Source organism: Somniosus microcephalus, chromosome 4 (assembly GCF_052327205.1).
Source record: "Somniosus microcephalus isolate GS21.2 chromosome 4, FLI_Smic_1.0, whole genome shotgun sequence".
In the NCBI taxonomy this organism is placed as follows: Eukaryota; Metazoa; Chordata; class Chondrichthyes; order Squaliformes; family Somniosidae; genus Somniosus; species Somniosus microcephalus.
This window is the reverse complement of record NC_140990.1, coordinates 188,446,168-188,468,414: the sequence shown is the minus strand read 5'-3', so window position 1 is coordinate 188,468,414 and position 22,247 is coordinate 188,446,168. Positions and strand designations below refer to the sequence as shown.

The 22,247-nt window shown below is 43.3% G+C and overlaps 1 protein-coding gene across 14 annotated transcripts in view; it reads left to right on the top strand.

Annotated features, from left to right (window-relative positions):
- The window catches only part of hdac4 (histone deacetylase 4), a 553,521-nt gene that overhangs the window by 341,872 nt on the left and 189,402 nt on the right, over positions 1–22,247 (top strand). For all 14 annotated transcript variants that reach the window (XM_085985633.1, XM_085985631.1, XM_085985630.1 and 11 more), the window contains one exon: positions 10,731–10,852. In XM_085985633.1, coding sequence (XP_085841759.1) covers positions 10,731–10,852 — 122 coding nt within the window. The remainder of the gene's footprint in view (positions 1–10,730; positions 10,853–22,247) is intronic.

Sequence of the window (22,247 nt, the reverse complement as noted above, 5' to 3'; positions counted from 1 at the left end):
GCCCTGTTACCCAGTAGTACTGTCCTATTGCTTGATTAGCACAAATAAATGAAAACCCAAGTCGCTCTCAAAGGGTTACTTTTTGACAGATGCTGTCATTAAAAGAGAAAGTACCTTGAGGACTAAGTCATTTGAGTGTTAAATGAATGCCTCAAGCTACCTTTTCAAATTAAGCAATACTTACTAGCGGTGATTAATCTAAAGTTCATAGGTTTCAGTCCCTATTTCATTTGAAATTTAATGCAGAAGTATGTCACAGTAGCCACTATTGCCTTCCTTACACAAATTATCTCCCTCAGAATAGATGTCTGACATCATATTAGTTCCTTGCCATTGATTCCCCAATATTCAAATTTAAATATTCCAAATTGGTATTTTTAAACTACTTTTATGTGAAGCCTCCCATGTTTCCTCTATTTGAATTACTGAACCTCTCCTGCACCGTTACTTTATAACTTCAATCCGTGTCAGTTATAAGGGACCTGGGGTAACTGAAAACAAAATAAAACTGCCCCATAAGTTTCAAAGTATTTATGGATACAAAAGAATGATTCCATGGAAATAACCCAATTGCAGGGCTCATATGACTACAGAAAGTCAGATGATTCCTTAGTTTGCTGCTCCCAGCAGATAATGGCACTCGCATCTTAAGATGCATGTGGTTTTCTGAGATACTTTCCCTGCACGCACCGGATCGCATTATTCCCATGTAATCATTCCCTTGTATCTCTTGCTCTCTCTTTTAACCACCTTTTTAGGTTCCAACCTAATACAATTTTAAAAACTCTAAAGTGGGGATTTAGACACCAGTTAAGATTTCCAGCTGTGCTCTGTGTACTTGTGCATCAATTTATTTTCCTTTTTTTATGGAAAGGGGCTGAGGTTATATTGCCTTGAAATAAAGAGCATTTTTAAAAATCAATTTTCTCAACTTAAAGCCTTCCCTTAACTCATGTGCTGCTCTCTAGAGTGTAAGGACATGAGGCCTGTTATCAGGTCACTGGCAGTGCTATTCTTCTTCAATCGCCGTGTGTACAGCAGCATCGCAGTCCTTTAGACTTCAAAAACCCAATCTTGGCATTACCTAACTTAATTTACTTTATCTTTATCTTCCACTGTTTTCAGCCTTGTTTGTTTCCTGAACCAGTGGCTTTGGTTCTTCACCTGGGTTTCTTTTGATTTTCTTCAGTTCCCTCTCCCTTGTCCTGAACATACCTCTTATTTGAGTATGATCCCATTGTACCAGTCACCGTTCCGTACTTCAGAAGTGGCTACTGTTCTTGTGTGATCTGAGGCAACTGAGTGTTGGCAAGTTATTGAACTGTATGAGAAATCACAGCTAAGCCCTGTTTTGTCAACGATATCGACATGCTTATGCTTTCCAGGTGAAGTCATTGAAAAGTGATTAGGAGGGGGAATATTGGCTGCTCTCTTTCTTCCCCCAACCAACCAACCAATATTTTAGGGCCCTTAATCCTGCTGAGAGCATAAACCAACTATTGAAGTTGGGATGATATTTTTTGGTTCAGTTCCATGCTGATCAGTGTAGTTATTGACTACCCCTTCAGACAGCAGTGACCCCTGTGGTCTCTAGGTGGTGCTTCTACACACATTGGTGCTGAGATGACAAATTCAGTAGATTAGTGTCTTAACTGCTGTCCTTTCACTCCATAATGTTGTTAGTTGCACCAACACACAGCACCTGTATGCATATCTCAGTTTATTGAATAATAGAAAACAGAACAACAAAGAGCAATAGGGAAAAATTTGCATGGCCAAGGGGAAAGAGTGGGGGAATTGGACTAATTGGATAGCTCTTTCAAAGATCTGGCACAGACATGATGGGCCGAATGGCCTCCTGTGTTATATGATTCTATGCTGATTGTGGAAATCAAATTTACTGAGAAAACAACTGCAATTTGTACAAATTGGTGCCTTCAGCTTAATAATAAAAGTTATATTACTAATGTTGGAATACAGCATCTAGCAGAGTATGGATTAGTAAATGAGTACCATCAAGAATCTTGGCACCTGCCTACTTTAAAAAAAACACCATCATAGGAAATGAGGTTTCATAAATATTAGATGAAAATTAAAAAATCTAATCATTAATGATTTTTAAGCTGAACCACAGTAATTTGAGGATGTGTTGCCAGTCTGTACCCCTCTCTTTAAAAACAAACTAACCACTTTTTTCTTGGTGAATAAATTGATTGAACAGAAAGTGCTGATTACCTCAGTTAGTGGAAGCATGCTTGGTTGATTTAATTGAGAGAATTGCGTAAGGGACCCTGAATTAATATAGTGTGTGGAAATTACCATATTGCTGAATTACACCAGTTCATTGTTCTTTAATGATGTCATCATTACTCACTTTAAAAGAGAATTGTACTCTTGGGGAAGTACTTTCAATGTAGTCTTTCTTCTCTCGAAAAATACTTTACTGAAACAAAAAAGGAAACAGAATTTAAAATGTTGTCTATTTGAAAGAAGATACTCCTGGTTGTATTTTACAAAAAGCAGAGACCTACCACCTTGGTTCTCCCCCTGGCTGGAAAACACTCTCTTTGTCCTTTCTGGTAGATCCAATTTTGGCTAGTTGTTGCAGTTAGCGAGAGGCATCCTTCTCGAGTATTGTTATTGATTCTGCCACAACAGCACAATTTCTTTTTTAAAAGTTCAGCGTAGGACTGAGGGTCATGGTTGATATTCAAATGTATAATGGTGCAATTGCATCGTGGAAATGACGCTGCTGAGCGCATTGGCAACCAGCCAAAGGCTGACCCACTGAATACATTATCTACATGGATCTTTTCCAGTTGCAAGGCAAAATAAGCGTATCCCTTACATTTAAAATTCTTGTTTAAATACCACCTGGAGGGACAGTACTTTTAAGTTAGAACCGCCCACCATTAATCAATAGTCATTTTTCAAATGAAACATACATCTTATGGCGGGGTGGGGGGTGACTAACTGGGGAAAAGGGTATGTGACGCAGGGAAACTTCAGAAAGAGGAGAAAATAAAATATGGTTGTTTAAAGTATATCCCAATTTATTATTTTAAACTCAGCCCGAAGGTGACGGCTTTGAAGTATTTAAAACATCACTGAAGTGAGTGGGTATAAGAGTTTACATGTAGGTGAAGAAAGAGGTTGTTTATCCATAAGCAGTTCAGCTAACCACTAGAGGCTTAATTCCCAGTAAATGGCAAAGAAAATGTTGATCTTGGCTATACTAAAAGCTGGTGAGCCTGAAACAGGTGAGATGTACTGCTAGAATTACATCTGTTTTGCAGTACTTCAGATGATTTCTGCAGTGTTTTCAGACATCCTTTTATCTGTGTCCTGTGGACTTGAAGCACTTTTAAAGGGTAACTGGGTATCGATAGGGGTATGTTTTCCTCTGTTCACTATATATTTCCCTACATTACAACAGTGACTACACTTCAAACAGTACTTCATAGAATAGTACAGCACAGAAGGGAGGCCATTCAGCCCATCAAGTCTGCACCAGCTCTTTCGAAGAGCAATCCAGTTAGTCCCACTTGCCCGCTCATTCCCCATATCCCTTCAATTTTTTTCTCCTTCCAGTATTCATCCAATTCCCTTTGGAAGGTTACTATTGAATCTGTATCCACCACCCTATCAGGTAGTGTATTCCAAATCCTAACCACTCAATTGTGTAAAAAAAAAAAAAGTTCCCCCCCATGTTGTCTCTGGTTCTTTTGCCAAATGTCCTTAAATCTGTACTCTTTCGTTATCGACTCTTCAGTCATTGGAAACAGTTTCTTTTTATTTACTCTATCTAAATCCTTCATGATTTTAAACACCTCTATCAAATCTCCTCTTAGCCTTCTCTGCTCAAACGACAACAACCCCAGCTTCTCTAATCTATTCACATAACTAATCTATTCAAATAACCTCATCCCTGGAACCATTCTAGTAAATCTCACTGTACCCTCTCCAAACCCTTCACATCCTTCCTAAAGTGTGGTGCCCAGAATTGGACACAATACTCCAGCTGAGGCCGAACTAGTGTTTTATACAGGTTTAGCATAACTTCCTGGCTTTTGTACTCCACGGGGGGTGATTTTCATTCAGTTGGCGGGACTACAATTTTCAGGGTTGTAGTCCCGCCTCCATCGAGATGCGGCCAATCCACGCGATTTTAACTTGATTGACCTTGTTGAGCCCACGCAGCGGGCTCAGCAGGCCAATTAAGGGCCACCCGGCAACAGGTGACGTCACAGACTGAAATTTCATCTGTCAAGACGTTTTGACAGATGAAATATCAGTGTTTCACAGCTGTTTGAAGCTGTCAAACACTGACAGTCTTACTTCTAACCTGAGTCCTTCTACACAGACTCAGTTAGAAATCTCACCGGCACAGAAAGCTGAAGGCTGTCACTTTTGACAGTTCGCAGCCATTCTGTTTTCTGTGCCGGTTAGATGATGGACTCCTGAAACCTAAAGGAAGGAAGGCTGTAAAGGTAAGTACAGGTAATTTAAACTTCTTTAGACACACCAAACACACTTACCTTTGCACTCATGCACACGTCACTCACCTGAACATCGGCACCTCGACCCCTCCAAGTCCTTCAACCCGACGGCCCGACAACTCTAACTGGGCGTGGTTTGGAGCCGTCAGGAATCCCATACTTAAAGCTTTAAAATAGGGATTAGGCTAAAAACTGCCCGTTAACTACCTGTTAACAGGCAGTTAATTGGCACTAATCCCTTCCCGCCTCGGGTAGGCGGGTCCCAGTGCGGGGCGGGTACCCGCCTCCTTTGAAACTTACATGGAGGCGGGATGGTGTCGGGACCTTCGAATTCGGGACTTTGACCCCCCGCACGTCTCCAATCCCGACTCCACGGGTCAATGAAAATCGACCCCTATGCCTCTGTTTATAAAGCCCAGGATCCCATATGCTTTATTAACTGCTTTGAAGGTGGCTGGACAGGTTAACAAAGATTTGTGCACAAGCACCCAGGTCTCTCTGTTCTTGCACCTCTTTTAAAAATGTACCATTTAGTGTGTTTGGTCTGTCCTCATTCTTCCTACCAAAATGTATCCCCTCATACTTCTCTGCCATTTCACCTCCCATGTGTCCACGCATTCCACCAGTCTGTCTATGTCTTCTTGAAGTCTATTACTATCTGCCTCACTGTTTACGAAAACGTCCAAGTTTCATGTCATCTGCAAATTTCGAAATTGTGCCCTGTACCCCCAGGTTAAAGCCATTAATGTATATCAAAAACAGCAGTGGTCTGAGTACTGAACCTTGGGGAGCGCCACTGTATACCGCCCTCCAGTCTGAAAAACAGCCATTCACCACAACTCTGTTTTCTATCCCTTAGCCAATTTTGTATCCATGCTGCTACTGCCCCTTTTATTCCATGGGCTTCAATTTTGCTAACAGGCCTAGTATGTTGCCCTCATCCACCCTCTCTGTTACCTCAACAAAAAACTCAATCAAATTGGTCAAACACGATTTGCCCTTAACAAATCCATGCTGGCTCTCCTTTATTAGTCCATGCTTCTCCAAATAGCTGTTAACTTTCTCCCGGATTATTGTTTATAAAAGCTTCCCCACCACTGATGTTAAACTGACTGGCCTATAATTGCCAGGTTTATCCTTCTCCCCATTTTGAACACTTGCAATCCTCCAGTCCTGTATCATTGGAAGATTGTGGCCAGCACTTCCGCAATTTCTACCCTTACTTCCCTCAGTAACCTAGGATGCATCCTATCTGGACCGGGCGACTTAGCCACTTTAATTACCACCAGCCTTTCCAGTACCTCCTTTTATCTATTTTTATCTCATTCAGTATCCCAGCAACCTCCTCATTTACCATAGCTTTGACAAAGTCCTCTTCCTCGGTAAATACCGATGCAAAGTACTCATTTAGTACCCCAGTCGTGGCTTCTGCCTCCACCAACTGTTCTCCATTTTGGTCCCTAATCGGCCCCACAGCTCCTCTGTAGGTATATTAACAGTATAAGAGTTGTCAGAAGACCTTTGGATTCCCCTTTTATGTTGGTCGCCAATCTATTCTCGTACTGTCTCGTTACCTCTCTTATTTCCTTTTTCACTTCTCTGTACTTTTTATATTCAGCTTGATTTTCCCTTTTATTATCAAGCTGACATCTGTCATACGCCCCCTTTTTACTGCTTCATTGGCTGGAAAGCACTTTGGGAGGTCCTGAGGTTGTGAAAGGCATTCTATAAATGCAAGTACTTTCTTAATAATGTTAGTGAAAACTTTGATATGAGTTTAAAGCAGGTTTCCTTATTTTACACATCACTGTCTTTTTTTGCTAATAGTGAACAAAGGAAAATATACTCCATTTGTGTGGGGAAAACTGCTGACGATGCATTCCAGTTCTTCTGGAAAACAGAGTTAAAAATAATTAGCAGATATTTGAAAATAATTAGAACATTTTTGAGATCCAAAAAGGTGGTGGGAGGAGGGGGGAGGAATAGAAACAAAAAGCTAATCCAGATGGACCACACTCAACTTTCAATTTCCTTAATTTTGCCCATCTAATGTGGCTCATACTCCATCCCATCCCACATCATCTCAGAATTGGCTCATATCCAGGATAGTTACAATTCCATTTTTTTTTCATCGGATTCAGGATTTTTACTGATGTTTTGGGATTGTATTTCATAATGCCATCAATCTTTCTGTGAAAACCACAAATAAGCATCCTTGCTCATTCAGATTGTATTCTGTGGTACAAATTCACAAGTGTTTAAATAAACGTTATTGTCTTTGTTGAATTCAAATACATTTTTTCAGATCTAGTGTACTTTGTGTGCTCTTTCTCTGATAAAAGTCTGCTCTTTAATAAAAGTCTATCACTTCAATTCACATAGTTCAGTTATAAAAAAAATATTTCAGGTACTAACTCTTCTCTTGTGTTTGGAGTATGTAGATAACCCACTGGAGCTTAAACGCTCCAAGTTTATGATATGTGGGCCTTTCAGCATTTTATTTAGCCATAGGATGGCTTATCTTGTACACAGGAATTCTTTAGCTATTGACTTGGGGTGTTTTTGTGTTAAATGTGTTCCTTTAAGGTTTAGTTACCATTTTTGTTAAAGTATTGGGTTGTATTTGTTATCACTCTGATTTAATCCAGAAGTACAGGGTACAACTTTATATACGAACATAAGAAATAGGAGCAGGAGTAGGCCATTTGGCCCTTTGAGCCTGCTCCGCCATTCAGTAAGATCATGGCTGATCTTCTACCTCATCTCCACTTTCCTGCACTATCCCCATATCCCTTGATTCCCTTAATATTCAAAAATCTATCGAACTCTCATAGTCATAACGGCACAGAAGGAGGCCATTTGGCCCATCGAGTCCCTGCTGTCTCTCTAGAGCAATCCAGTCAGTCCCATTCCCCTGGTCTATCCTCGTAGCCCTGCAAGTTTATTTCCCTCAAGTGCCTATCCAGTCTCCCCTTGAAAATATTGAGTGTCTCCGCTTCCACCACTTTCGTCGGCAGCGAATTCCAGGTCATCACAACTAGCTGCGTAAATAAGTTTTTCCTCACATCCCCCCTATATCCCTTGCCCAAAACCTGAAATGTGTGTCCCCTAGTCCTTGTACCATCAACTAGTGGGAACAGCCTTTCCCCGTCTAGCCTATCCAAAGCGTCATAATCTTGTACACCTCTATCAAATCATCCCTCAAACTCCTTTGCTCTAATGAAAACAAATCCAGCTTCTCCAACCTGTCCATGTAGCTAAGATCCCCCATCCCTGGAACCAGTGGCCCCAGCACTGACCCTTGGGGAACACCACTGTCTACCATCCTCCAGTCTGAAAAACAGCCATTTACCACAACTCGCTGTTTTCTGCCCTTAAGCCAATTCCTTATCCAAGCTGCCACTGACCCACCTATTCCATTTTGTTAACCAGCCTTCTATGTGGTACTTTGTCAAACGCCTTCCGAAAATCCATGTGGACAACATCCATTACATTCCTTTCATTAATCCTCTCTGTTACTTCATCAAAAAATTTAATTAGATTAGTGAAACACGATCTGCCTTTTACAAATCCGTGTTGGCTCTCCTTATTTAACTTAAACCCCTCCAAGTGCCTGTTAATTTTTTCCTTGATTATTGTTTCTAAAACTTTACCCACCACTGATGTTAAACTGACCGGCCTGTAGTTACTAGGATTATCCTTACACCCTTTCTTGAACAATGGTGTGACATTTACCACTTTCCAATCCTCGGGCACCTCCCCTGCATCTAGGGAAGATTGGAAAATTACGGCAAGCCCTTCCGCTATCTCCTCCCCCAAAATCCCTTAGCAACCTGGGATGCAAGTCATCTGGACCAGGCGACTTATCCACTCTAAGCATACCCAGCCTTTCTAGTACATCCTGTATCAACTTTCACCCCTTCCATTGCTTCTACCTTTTCTGCTTCTACCTTTTCCACTTCTACCGATATTTTGTCAGCATCCACCTCAGTAAACACTGATACAAAGTACTCTATTATTCTAGCCTTGCCCTGCGTCTCTAAGCATATATTACCACCTTTGTCTCTAATAGGCCCCACCCCGCCTCTTACCAACCACTTACTGTTTACATGCTGTTTATGTCTTGAATATATGCAACGACTGAGCCTTCACAGCTCTCTGGGGTAGAGAATTCCAAAGATCCACCACCCTCGGAGTGAAGAAATTTCTCCTCATCTCAGTCTGAAATGGCCAACCCCTTATTCTGAGACTGTGACCCCTGGTTCTAGACTCCCCAGCCAGGGGAAACATCCTCCCTGCAGTTACCCTGTCAAGCCCTGTAAGAAATGTGTATGTTTCAAATAGATCACCTCTCGTTCTTCTAAACTCTAGAGCATATGGGCCTAGTCTGCTCGGTTTTTCCTAATAGGACAATCCACCCATCCCAGGAACCATTCTGGTGAACCTTCGTTGCACTCCCTCTATGACAAGTATATATTTCCTTAGGTAAGGAGACCAGAACTGTACACAAGGTGTGGTCTCACCAGGGCCCTATATAATTGTAGTAAGACGTCTTTACTCTTATACTCAAATCCTCATGTAATAAAGGCCAACATACCATTTGCTTTCCTAATTGCTTGCTGTACCTGCATGTTAACTTTCAGTGATTTGTGTACAAGAACACCCAGGTCCCTCTGAACACCAACATTTCCCAATCTCTCACCATTTAAAAAATACTCTGCTTTTCTATATTTCTTACCAAAGTGGATAACTTCACATTTCTCCACATTATATTCCATTTGCCATGTTCTTGCCCACTCACTTAGCCTGTCTATATCTCCTTGCATCCTCCTCACAACTTACATTCCCACCCAGCTTTGTATCATCAGCAAACTTGGATATATTACATTTGGTCCCCTGATCCAAATCATTGATGTAGATTATGAATAGCTGAGGCCCAAGCACTGATCCTTGCGGTACCCCACTAGTTACAGCCTGCCAACCCGAAAATGACCCTACTCTCTGTTTTCTGTCCGTTAGCCAATCCTCAATCCATTAATATATTGAATAGTTTCTTTTAGCAAGTACCGTTTTTATCCAACGCAAACAAATGTGGCAAATGGGACCAAAACAAGAGTAAAATAATTTCTTTAATTTTTTCCTGGCAATTTTCTGTACCAATTGTCCCCTGAGGTACAGTCCCACTCCAAGCTACTTCGCTTAAAAGGCCATAATTCATGTGTAAGCCTAGAATGCAAGTATTCAGTGACTGGGAGCATCACTGCTGGGCCTGATCCTGTCCTCAATCAATATCTGGAGATGTGCACTCCTAGCAGTGGTTTCTGGAAAGAAGGCAGGATAAGGAATTCTACACGATCTTCCCTGCTCGAATGGGGGTGGGTTGGTAACCAGATTTAGGATCATTAGCAAAAGAATGAGAGGAATTTTTTTTAATGCAGCAATTTATTATGACCTGGAATGCGCTGCCTGAAAGGGTGGTGGATCGTAACTTTCAAAAGGGAATTACAGGAATCCCTCCCCAACCACGGGGGATACGTCCCTGAAAACCCCAGTGTTTAGTAAAACCGCGGTTGGCAAATTCAGTATAAATGTATATAAACACAATAAAAAAGAATATAAAAATCATGTTATTTACCTTATTCCTAAATTTAAATCCGCGGAAAGGCGAATTTCCCTGCCGCGGTTGGTGAAAATAGTCGCAGAGTGGAAACCGTGTATAAGTGAAATCCGCGTATGGCAAAACCGCGGTTGGGGCGGGATTCCTGTATATACCTGAAAAGGAAAAATTTACAGGGGTATGGGGAAAGAGCAGTGGAGTGGGACTAACTAGATAGCTCTTTCAAAGAGCTGGTACATGTACGATGGGCCAAATGGCCTCCTCCTGTGCTATACGATTCTATGATTCTAACACTGGCATTGAGGCCATTGTAGCAGCATTGATTGGGGATTTAACCTGGGAACTGCCTGCTCTATTAGGCTTGGCTACTCGTTTTTGTAAAGATGCTGAGCATCTGGGAGTATGTGTTAGGAGCTCTGACCTTTCTAATACATTGTGATTTTTGTACAATTTCAAAATAGATAACATCTGTTCTGGTAGATTTTATGGTTACAATAATTCCCTTCAATTAAAATGCCAGGTACTATTAATCTGTGTGTTTCAGTAGCTTTAATACCTGCATATTTTACATGGATTGCAACCTGATTCTTTGGTGTGGCTTCTCTTTACTGCAGAAAAACCCAGCATGGCTCATTAGACCAGAGTTCTCCACCTCAAAGCAGCATATCTGCCTCATACAATCATCCAGTCCTAGGGATGTACGATCCCAAAGATGACTTCCCACTCAGAAAAACAGGTAATGTTGCTTTGAAGTGCAAATTTTCATAAAGCCAGTCTAGTTTATTGATGTATCATATTATGTTGTGAAAGCAGAGCTTTCGCCCTGCATCAAATAGAGAAAATTTCTATATTTTGTTTTATGTTGGATTGTTTTGGTTGTAACTAGAGACAAGAGGCTCAGTGGTAACATTGCCACCTGTGAATTAGAAGGTCATGGGTTCAAGCCCCATTCCAGGACTTTAGCACATAGGCTGACATTTCACTGAAGTGCTGAAAGAGAACTGCATTGTCGGAGGTGCTATCTTTCGGATGAGCTGTTAAACTGAGGTCCTATCTGCCTGTTGCTGCTTATTTGATCTTTGAAATGCTTTATTGCGCACATTGATTAAACTTGACTCTATAGAACAGGAATGAAAGACCTGCCTCTTTCTCTGCAGTTCTGTCTTAAAGAAGGCACCTCTTGGGTGAAGTAACTTGAAGTAATTGCACTTTGATATGTTCTGTGTAGGCACTTGTATCTAATATTTTCTTAAAACTCTGCATTTAAAGAATTAGTAGTTTCCAGGAAAAACTAATGTCCTTCATGAAAATGACTGGCGCCTTCAAGTCAACTACTTACTCCGTGACTTGTGGATTAATAACTAAAGTTTGGTTTTTAAAAGCTTATACAAAGGCAAGTCCCTAGTGTAGTTGATTTCCTTTGCTCCTTGAAACATGTACAATGTATTACCATATATATTTCACAATAAGGCACGTGTTTGTAATATAGAATAGTTGGGTATGGTAACGTAGTGGTCACGTTACTGGACTAGTAATCTGAAGGCCTGTACTAATAACACAGAAAATGTGAGTTCCAATCCCAACATGGCAATTTGATTATTTTGAATTTTAAAAAATCTGGAAATAAAAAGCTGGCATCAGCAAGTTTCCTTTTTTTTGGGTGCGTGGCCCCTTTAAGGGGCAGCATGGCCCATTCAACATACTGCGTATGCACGTTTTTTTTGTATTGAAAAGCCGGCGAGCTGGCTACACGGGAGGTCCCAAGAACTGCACAGCTTAAAGGGAACATTGAGTATCAGTAAAAGTGCCCATGAAGCTGTCAGATTGTTGTAAAAGCCCAACTGGTTCACTAATGTCCTCTAGGGAAAGAAACCTGCTGTCCTTACCTGGTCTCGCCTCTGTGACTCTAGTCCCACACCAGCTTTGAGAGTCTTAACTGCACTCTGAAGTGGTCTGGCAAGCCACTCGGTTATATTATCACCTTCTCAGGGCAACTGGGCATTAGATGTTCTAAAGTAATGCACCATTATCCACCCCAGCCTGAGTGTGATTACCAACTAGAGTAGAAGTTTGGTGTTACAGCCATCAAATGTTCCAAAGAGCTCTTTGTAATAACAACCTCGAGGTGAAAAAAGGAGTCTGACCTTGCTCTTTTTCACCATTTGAGTGAGTGCTATTTTGGCCCTTCGCATGGCTGTATTTGGATGCCAAAATAGTACTAATCCTATATCTTTTGGCAACAATTTCAAAACCATGGTTGTGATTTTGAAATTAGGCTGATTTATTATTATTACCACCAAGATGTGAAGAAAAGGGAGCACACATTTTCCTTGCTGTGAATCACAATATAAATTAACCAGCATCTGAGCTGCAACACTGGCATCTACCTGACAAAGTGGAAAATTGCCCAGGTATGTCCTGTCCACAAAAAGCAGGACAAATCCATTCTGGCCAATTACCGCCTCATCAGCCTACTCTCAATCATCAGCACAGTGATGAAAGGTGTCATCGGCAGTGCTATCAAGCAGCACTTACTCACCAATAACCTGCTCACCGATGCTCAGTTTGGATTCCGCCAGGACCACTCGGTTCCAGACCTCAGTACAGCCTTGGTCCAAACAAGGGCTGAATTCCAGAGGTCAGGTGAGAGTGACCGCTCTTGACGTCAAGGGCTGGATTTTGTCAATGGAGGTGACTTGGAGGCGGGACTGCTGCTTTTCGTGTCAATGTCCCGCCTCCATCCTCACCTGACCATTCAGAGGGATTTTCCCCTGATTGAGCTTGTTAAACCCGCCCTGCGGGCTCAGCAAGCCAATTAGGGAAGAAGTCACTGACAGACCACGTCAACGTCAGACGTGCTATTTGTCAAGACTTCTTGAAAGAAGAAATGACCGCGTTTGACAGATCTGTGAAGCTGTCAAACACTGACATTCTCTAGTTTGATTAGTTTTTGTGGTGAGGACTGAAAAAACATTGTAAAAAAGTACATTTCAGATGTCTGATGGAGCAGAGGGTCCATCAGCCATTACCTGAAATTGACAAGGTGGATGTCTGCTCTCCCGATCCAGCACGACTAAAGGCTATAGAAGTGAACACCTTTTTAAAGTTATCACTCACCTTGCATACTTACCACTCCACACTTGCACCCATCACTCACCTCTACACCTTACTTCCAGGTGCCTCCGACTGCCGCAAACGACCTCCACGTCTCCTCCAACCCGGCGGGGTTCTCCGAGGTCGGGAAGCCTTCACCTGTGAAGGTAAAATGGCACTAATCCTTATTTCTGCCTGTTAACTATCTTAACAGGCAGTTAAAAGGAGTAAAAGCCTTTCCCGCCTCCAGGAGACGGGACCCGAAGCTGCACATCCTCCCGCCTCCTGGCAAAAGGGCACGGAGGCGGGATGGGGGTGGATTTGCCACCCGCCCCCAATTTCTCCGATTTTACGTGCTGGCCCGCCTCCTCGGGGCTTGGAAAATCGAGCCCCAAGAGTGTGGCACCAAGGAGCCCTAGTAAAACTGAAGTCAATGGGGATCAAGGGGAAAACTTTCCACTGCCTGGAGTCATACCTAGCACAAAGGAACATGGCTGTGATTGTTAGAGGCCAATTATCTCAGCCCCAGGGCAATGTCCTAGGCCCAACCATCTTCAGCTGCTTCATCAGTGAACTTCCCCCCAACATAAGGTCAGAAGTGGGATGTTCGCTGATGATTGCACAGTGTTCCATTCGAAATTCCTCAGCTAATGAAGCAGCCCATGCCCACATGCAGGAAGACCTGGACAACATCCATGCTTGGGCTGATAAGTGGCAAGTAACATTCGCGCCAAGTGCCAGGCAACGACCATCTCCCAACGAGAGAGAGTTTAACCACCACCCCTTGACATTCCATGGTATTACTATCATCAAATCCCCCACCATCAACATCCTGGGGTCACCATTGACCAGAAAGTCAACTGGACCAGTCACACAAATACTGTGGCTACACAAGCAGGTCAGAGGCTGGGTATTCTGCGGCGAGTGACTGACCTCCTGACCAATGTTCCCTGTAAGCTGCGCGGCCACGCACTGCTCCAGGGAACCCGCGCAGCTGGTTTGTCGGCTTTTCAATGTAAAAACTGCATATGCGCTGTATTTTGAATGGCTCCGTAAAGGGGCCGCGCAGGGCCAAAAAGAATTATTGCCTAGATGAGTGCAGCTCCAACAACACTCAAGAAGCTCAACACCATCCAGGGCAAAGCAGTCCCCTTGATCGGCATCGGATTCACCACCTTAGCATTCACTCCCTCCACCACCGGTGCACCATGTCTGCAGTGTTTACCATCTACAAGATGCGCTGCAGCAACTTGCCAAGGCTTTTTCGACAGCACCTCCCAAACCCACGACCTCAACCACCTAGAAGGACAAGGTCAGCAGGTGCATGGGAACACCACTACTCCAAGTCGCACACCATTCTGACTTGGAAATTTATCGCCGTTCCTTCCTCATCGCTGGGCCAAAATCCTGGAACTCCCTCCCTAACAGCACTGTGGGAATACCTTCACCATACGGACTGCAGCGCTTCAAGAGGGCAGTTCACCACCACCACCTCGAGGACAAATTGGGATGGGCGATAAATGCTAGCCTTGCCAGCACGCCCATATCCCTTGAATGAATAATTTAAAAAAAAATTGCTTTAACCCACATTTGTTCTTAAAACAACTGCTAGCAGTTTCTGTGCACTAGGTTATGGCCTTTTGGACTCAATGGACATCCTTCATCCCCAGTGTGTCCGCAACTCCAAAGGTGCTTAATTAGGGATAGTTTTGTGCTGTGGGCTTACACTCATCAGGAACAGGATTGAAATTGTCCAATAGCAAAATACTGCGAATGCTGGAAATCTGAAATAACAACAGAAAATGCTGGAAACGCTCAGCAGGCCAGGCAGCATCCGTGGAGAGAGAAACAGTTAACGTTTCAGGTCTGTGAAGTTTTTTTTACATAGACCAGCAGAAAAAGGAAATCATTATTGCATTGGCCTGGGCTAGATTCAATTGCAAGGTCCTAGATGAGTAAGGACATTGTGCTAACTCATTGCACCAACTAGACCACCTTATTGTCTTCGACAAAAAGCATTTTACTTACTATAGAAAGTAACACTGCGTTGTAAACATTTTAAAAACATACATTATAGACAGACATACATTATTGATCTGCCATAATTTATTTTTTTTACTTAAAAGATGAAACATGGGTGGAAATTACAAATATATCAAACTGGACCAGCTCCAGTTCACATTGAAGTCTATTTCTGCTGGTTCTGTAATAGGACTTCAGTTCTCCATTCTAAATTTTTTGGTCCTTCAAATTTAGTTATGTTCCTTCTCTGTTGCTCTATGTAGCACATTTGACCTGTATTGCACACTACAGTCATTTGGGGTGCTGTTATGACATCAGTGGCTTCTGCTGTTTCCACTACAGTACTGATTTACATACAATTCAGACTTTACAAATATAAAGGGCTGGATTTTACCTGCCGAGATGAGTTGGGGGTGGAACTGCTGCCTTCCGGGTTCTAGTCCCGCCCCCAGTGACGTCCGCCACACAGACGGTATTTTCCCCTGATTGGCCTTGTTAAGCCTGCCCTATGGGCTTGCAGGCCAATTAAGGGAAAGCCGGTGTCAGATGACATCAGTTAATGACTCTTCATCTACCGGCTTTCTTAGATCATGTCAAAAATAAAAGGTTTATGTCACTCAGTGTTTGACAGCATTGAGGTGCTGTCAAACACTGACAATCACTGTACAAAGGTGATCCCTTGCACCCAGGCTCTCCAATGACTCTCTCCTTAGGATAAAATGGGTGGCAGCTGTAGATGAAGGTACAGAAGCGATCTGTCACTTCTCCCAATGAGGTGAGGCCACACAAACACTTCAAAGCTTGTCACCTACAGAAAAATCTAAACCCATTAAAAATTACTTTCCCAACATTTCCTTACCTCTGATACTCACCAGCATCCTTCACACCACTTCTGCAGCTGTCATCTATACACAAACATAACAACAGACCCACAGCACGCCTCACTTACCCTGGTGGGGTTCCCCGATGTCGGGAAGCCCGCAGCAGAAGTCTCAAAATGGGAACAAGCCTCTTAACTGGCTATAATCCTCTTCCCGCCACTAGGAGTTGGGTCCCTGCGCAAATCGAATCGGGTACCCGACTCCTGGGAAGATTGGTTGGGAGTGGGTTCGGGACCCGCTCCCTTTTTTCCCAGCAGTCCCGCCTTCAGACCCGCCTCCTCAGGGCTGGTAAAATCCAGCCCAAAGACTTTGGTTTATTAAAATAGATACATTTGACACTCCACAAAATTAATTAGTTTTTCAGGGCCATAAACTTTGTTTAGCAGTCAATACACTGTTAAAACCCCAGTTACACCTAATCCAAAACTTTTAATGGGGTATTTAACAGTGGTATTACCGCAGAAGAGCCCAAGTTTTTGTCAGTTTCCATGATTTGACAGATTACACTGATTGCCAGCTGGGAGGGGGGAGGGGGAGAGGTGGTGGTGTCCACAGCACAGCCGACGGAGGAACAATGAGTGATTGACCACAACTTCAGGATTTCCACGTTAGGCTGTGCATGCGCTAAATCCTGAAGTTGCGGTCAGTTCCAAAGGCGAAATGATGGCGAACGCTGCCAGTTCACTGCAATCAGGACCGCAAGTTCTGGGCCAATATTTTCCTCTCTTTTTAAATTGTGCTTTAAGTCATGAAATGATCACAAACAAGCACTGCATAAATGGAGTTATTTATTGCTTTGTATAGGTGCTGTAACATGTAAAAGTAGAAATCTTTTTGCTGTATATATTTGCCTGTTATGAGTAGATGGTAACACAGACCCATCTTGTACAGCTCAAGACCCCAAAATGGTATTCCTTGGTGAAATGAACCCTTGTTACTGGCTCTGAACCAAATCGGCTCATGTGTAAAGAACTGTGTACAGTTGGCATGCCAAAATCCACAATAAGCACACACAATTAATGTTTGTGATTGCTCAATCAGTTTTAGAGCTGGAAAACCAGATGAAACCTATGGGTGTTCTTTCTTCAAACGAGAGCTGGCAATAGTGCATACATATGAGCTAAATTAATTCAACAAAGCAAGGGAATTCTAAGCAGGAAAACAAGGTCCACATTACTTCACCAATTGCGTGCCTTAGTATGTGTGGTTACATTGTGCAATATCTGCTGTACAAGCTAGAAAACAAAGATATTCCCAGGCCCTTCTTATTTATACATGCACTATAATTCAGCAAGTCTTTGTGTTGTCAGTTCTGCCACATTACAGGCATGGTCAAACAGTCTTATTGGCACCTATTATAGTTTTGGCTATATACATCTTCAACTAGAAGCAATTAAAACGACTGCAAGCTGCAGCATTTCATCCTTGACACTGTTATCAGTTCATTACTTTATGCCATATTTTTCTAACTTTTTGGAGCAAAGAAACTCAGAAATGTTGTGTGGTCCATCTGGCAGGTCCTAAAGTGTATTTTAACAAAGAAACATAGAAGATGGGAGCAGGAGTAGGCCATATGGCCCCCTTGAGCCTGCTCTGCCATTTAATGAGATCATGCTGATTATCCAAATTCAGTACCCTGTCCCTGCTTTCTCCTCATATCCCTTGATCCCTTTAGCTTTAAGAAATATATCTAACTCCTCCTTGAATATATTTAATGAATTGGCCTCCACTGCCTTCTGTGGTAGAGAATTCCACAGGTTCACCACTCTCTGGGTGAAGAAAATCCTCCTAATTTCTGTCCTAAAAGGCATACCCCTTATCCTTAGACTGTGACCCCTGGTTCTGGACTCCCCCGCTATCGGGAACATTCTTCCTGCATCTAGTCTGTCTAGTCCTGTTAGAATTTTATAAGTTTCAATGAGATCCCCTCTCATTCTTCTAAACTCTAGCGAATATAAGCCCAATTGACCCAATCTCTCCTCATACGTCATTCCTGCCATCCCAGGTAGCAGTCTGGTGAATCTTCGCTGAACTCCTTCCATGGCAAGAATATCCTTCCTCAGATAAGGCGACCAAAACTGCACACAATACTCAAGATGTGGTCTCACCAAGGCCCTGTACAACTGCAGCAAGACATCCTTGTTCCTGTACTCAAATCCTCTCGCTATGAAGGCCAACATACCATTTGCCTTCTTAACCGCCTGCTGCACCTGCCTGCTTACCTTCAGCGACTGGTGCACAAGGACACCCAGGTCTCGTTGCACTTCCCCTTCTCCCAATCTATTGCCGTTCAGATAATAATCTGCCTTACTGTTTTTGCCACCAAAGTGGATAACCTTGCATTTATTCACATTATACTGCATCTGCCCAATCACCCAACCTGTCCAAATCATACTGGAGTTTCTCTGCACCCTCCTCCCAGCACACATGCCCACCCAGTTTTGTGTCGTCTGCAAACTTGGAAATATTACATCTAGTTCCCTCGTCTAGATCATTAATATATATTGTGAATAGCTGGGGTCCAAGCACCGATCCCTGCGGTACACCACTAGTCACTGCCTGCCACTCGGAGAAAGAGCCGTTTATTCCAACTCTTTGCTTCCTGTCTGCAAACCAGTTCTCTATCCAAGTCAGTACTTTACCCCCAATCCCATGTGCTTTAACTTTGCACACTAATCTCTTATGCGGGACCTTATTGAAAGCCTTCTGAAAGTCCAAATACACCACATCCACTGGTTTATCCCTAATCTATTCTACCAGTTACATCCTCAAAAAATTCCAGTAGATTAGTCAAGCACGATTTACCTTTTGTAAATCCATGTTGACTTTGTCCGATCCTGTCACTGTTTTCCAAGGGCTCTGCTATTACATCTTTTATAATGGACTCTAGCATTTTCCCCACTACCGCTGTCAGGCTACCACCTTTTTTAAATAGTGGGGTTACATTAGCTACCCTCCAATCCACGGGAACTGTGCCCGAGTCTATAGAATTTTGGAAGATGACCAACAATGCATCTACTATTTCTAGGGCCACTTCCTTAAGTTCCCTAGGATGTAGATTATCAGGCCCTGGGGATTTATCGGCCTTCACTCCCATCAATTTCCCTAACACTATTTCCTTACAAACACTGATTTCATTCAGTTCTCCCTCTCATTAGACCCTATGTTCCCTGACATCTCTGGGAAGTTATTTGTGTCCTCCTTTGTGAAGACAGAACCAAAGTATGTATTTAATTGGTCAGCCATTTCTTTGTTCCCCATTATAAATTCCCCAGATTCTGACTGCAAGGGACCTACGCTTGACTTCACCGATCTTTTTCTCTCCACATATCTATAGAAGCTTTTACAGTCAGTTTTTATGTTCCCAGCAAGCTTACTCTCATCCTATTTTCCCCCTCTTAATTAATCCCTTTACCCTCCTTTGCTGAATCCTAAACTGCTCCCAATCCTCAAGTTTGCTGCTTTTTCTGGCCAATTTATATGTCCTCTCCTTGGATCTTATGCTTTCCCTAATTTCCCATGTTAGCCACGGTTGAGTCACCTATTGTTTTATTTTTATGCCAAACAGGGATGAACAAATTCTATAGTTCATCCATGCGATCTTTAAATGTTTGCCATTGCCTATCGACTGTCAAACCTTTGAGTAACGTTCCCCAATCCATCCTAGCCAACTCGCGCTTCATACCATCGTAGTTCCCTTTATTTAAATTCAGGACCCTAGTCTCTGAATCAACTACTTCACTCTCCATCTTAATGAAGAATTCTATCATATTATGACCGCTCCTCCCTAAGGGGCCTCGCACAACAAGATTGCTAATTAATCCTTTCTCATTACATAATACCCAGTCTAAGATGGCCTGATCTCTGGTTGGTTCCTCAACATATTGGTCCAGGAAACCATCCCGTATACATTCTAGGAATTCCTCCTCCACAGCATTGTTACTAATTTGGTTAGCCCAATCTATATGTAGATTAAAGTCACCCATGATAACTGCTGTGCCCTTATTGCACGCATCTCTAATTTCCCGCTTAATGCCATCCCCAACCTCAGCATTACTGTTTGGGGGTCTGTATACAACTCCCACTAATGTTTTCTGCCCCACAGTATTTCTTAGCTCTACCCATACAGATTCCACATCATCAGAGCTAATATCCTTCCTAACTATTATGTTAATCTCCTCTTTTAACCAGCAATGCTGCCCCACCTCCTTTTCCTTTTTGCCTGTCCTTCCTGAATATTGAATATTGATGTTGAATTCCCAGCCTTGGTCACCCTGGAGCCATGTCTCCGTAATCCCAATTATATCATATCCATTTACATCTATTTGCGCAACTAATTCATCCACCTTATTACGAATGCTCCTCGCATTAAGACACAAAGCCTTCAGGCTTGTTTTTTTAACACTCTTGGTCCTTTTAAAATTATTATTGGCCCTGTTTGATTTACACCCTTGATTTCTCTGCCTTCCACTTTTGCTTTTCTCCTTCCTATCTTTTGCTTCTATCCTTGCTTCCCTTTCCTCTGTCTCCCTTTTCAGGTTCCCAACCCCATGCCATTTTAGTTTAAACCCTCCCCAACAGCACTAGCAAACACTCCCCCTAGGACATCGGTCCCGGTCCTGCCCAGGTACAAACAATCCAGTTTGTACTGGTCCCACCTCCCCCAGAACCGGTTCCAATGTCCCAGGAATTTGAATCCCTCCCCCTTGCACCATTCCTCTAGCCACATATTCATCTGAAATATCCTTCTATTTCTACGCTGACTAGCACGTGGCACTGGTAGCAATCCTGAGATTACTACCTTTTGAGGTCCTATTTTTTTTAACTTCCCTCCTAACTCCTTATATTCAGCTTTTCGGACCTCATCCCGTTTTTTACCTATATCGTTGGTACCTATATGCACCACGTCAACTGGCTGTTCACCCTCCCCCCTCCAGAATGCCCTGCAGCTGCTACGAGTCATCCTTGACCCTTGCACCAGGGAGACAACGTACCACCCTGGAGACTTGTTTGTGGCCGCAGAAATGCCTATCTATTCCCCTTACAATAGAATCCCCTATCACTATAGCTCTCCTGCTCTTTTTCCTCCCGTCTTGTGCAGCAGAACCATCCATGGTGCCAGGAATTTGGCTACTGCTGCCATCCCCCGATAAGCCATCGTCCCCAACAATATCCATATCTGTTTGAGAGGGGGGTGGCCACAGGAGACCCGTGCACTACCTGCCTGCACCTACTACTCTGCCTGGTGGTCACCCATTCCCTTCCTGCCTGTGCAGCCTTTACCTGCGGTGTGACCAACTCCCTAAACGTGCTATCCACGACATCCTCAGCATCGCGAATGCTCCACTATGTATCCATTCGCAGCTCCAGTGCCGCAATGCGGTCTGTCAGTAGCTGCAGCTGGATACACTTCCGCACACATGGTCGTCAGGGACACATGAAGTGTCCCTGATTTCCTACATAGTGTAGGAGGAGCATGCCACGGGGCCGAGCTGTCCTGCCATGACTTACACTTTAATTAGTTCAAATGAAATTAAATCAAATCAATACCACTAATTACACTACAATTAAATGATATACTCAAGGGCCCTTGTTTACTAGCACTCCCACTACACAACTATTAAACTATAAACCACAAAAATTAAGTTTGGAAAAAAGCGAGAAAGAGAGAAATACTCACCAACCAATCATTTACCTGCTTTCTGGTGATGTCACACTTCGATTACTTTTTGCTTCTTTACACTCACCGGTCCGTTGTAGCCGCGGCTCACCTTTGAAACCTCCCGAGGTTTCGCGCTCTCCAGCCGCTCTCGCTCACCTTCGAAACCTCCCGAGGTTTCGCGCTCTCCAGCCGCTCTCGCTCACCTTTGAAACCTCCCGAGGTTTCGCGCTCTCCAGCCGCTCTCGCTCACCTTCGAAACCTCCCGAGGTTTCGCGCTCTCCAGCCGCTCTCGCTCACCTTCGAAACCTCCCGAGGTTTCGCGCTCTCCAGCCGCTCTCGCTCACCTTTGAAACCTCCCGAGGTTTCGCGCTCTCCAGCCGCTCTCGCTCACCTTTGAAAGCTCCCGAGGTTTCGCGCTCTCCAGCCGCTCTCGCTCACCTTTGAAAGCTCCCGAGGTTTCGCGCTCTCCAGCC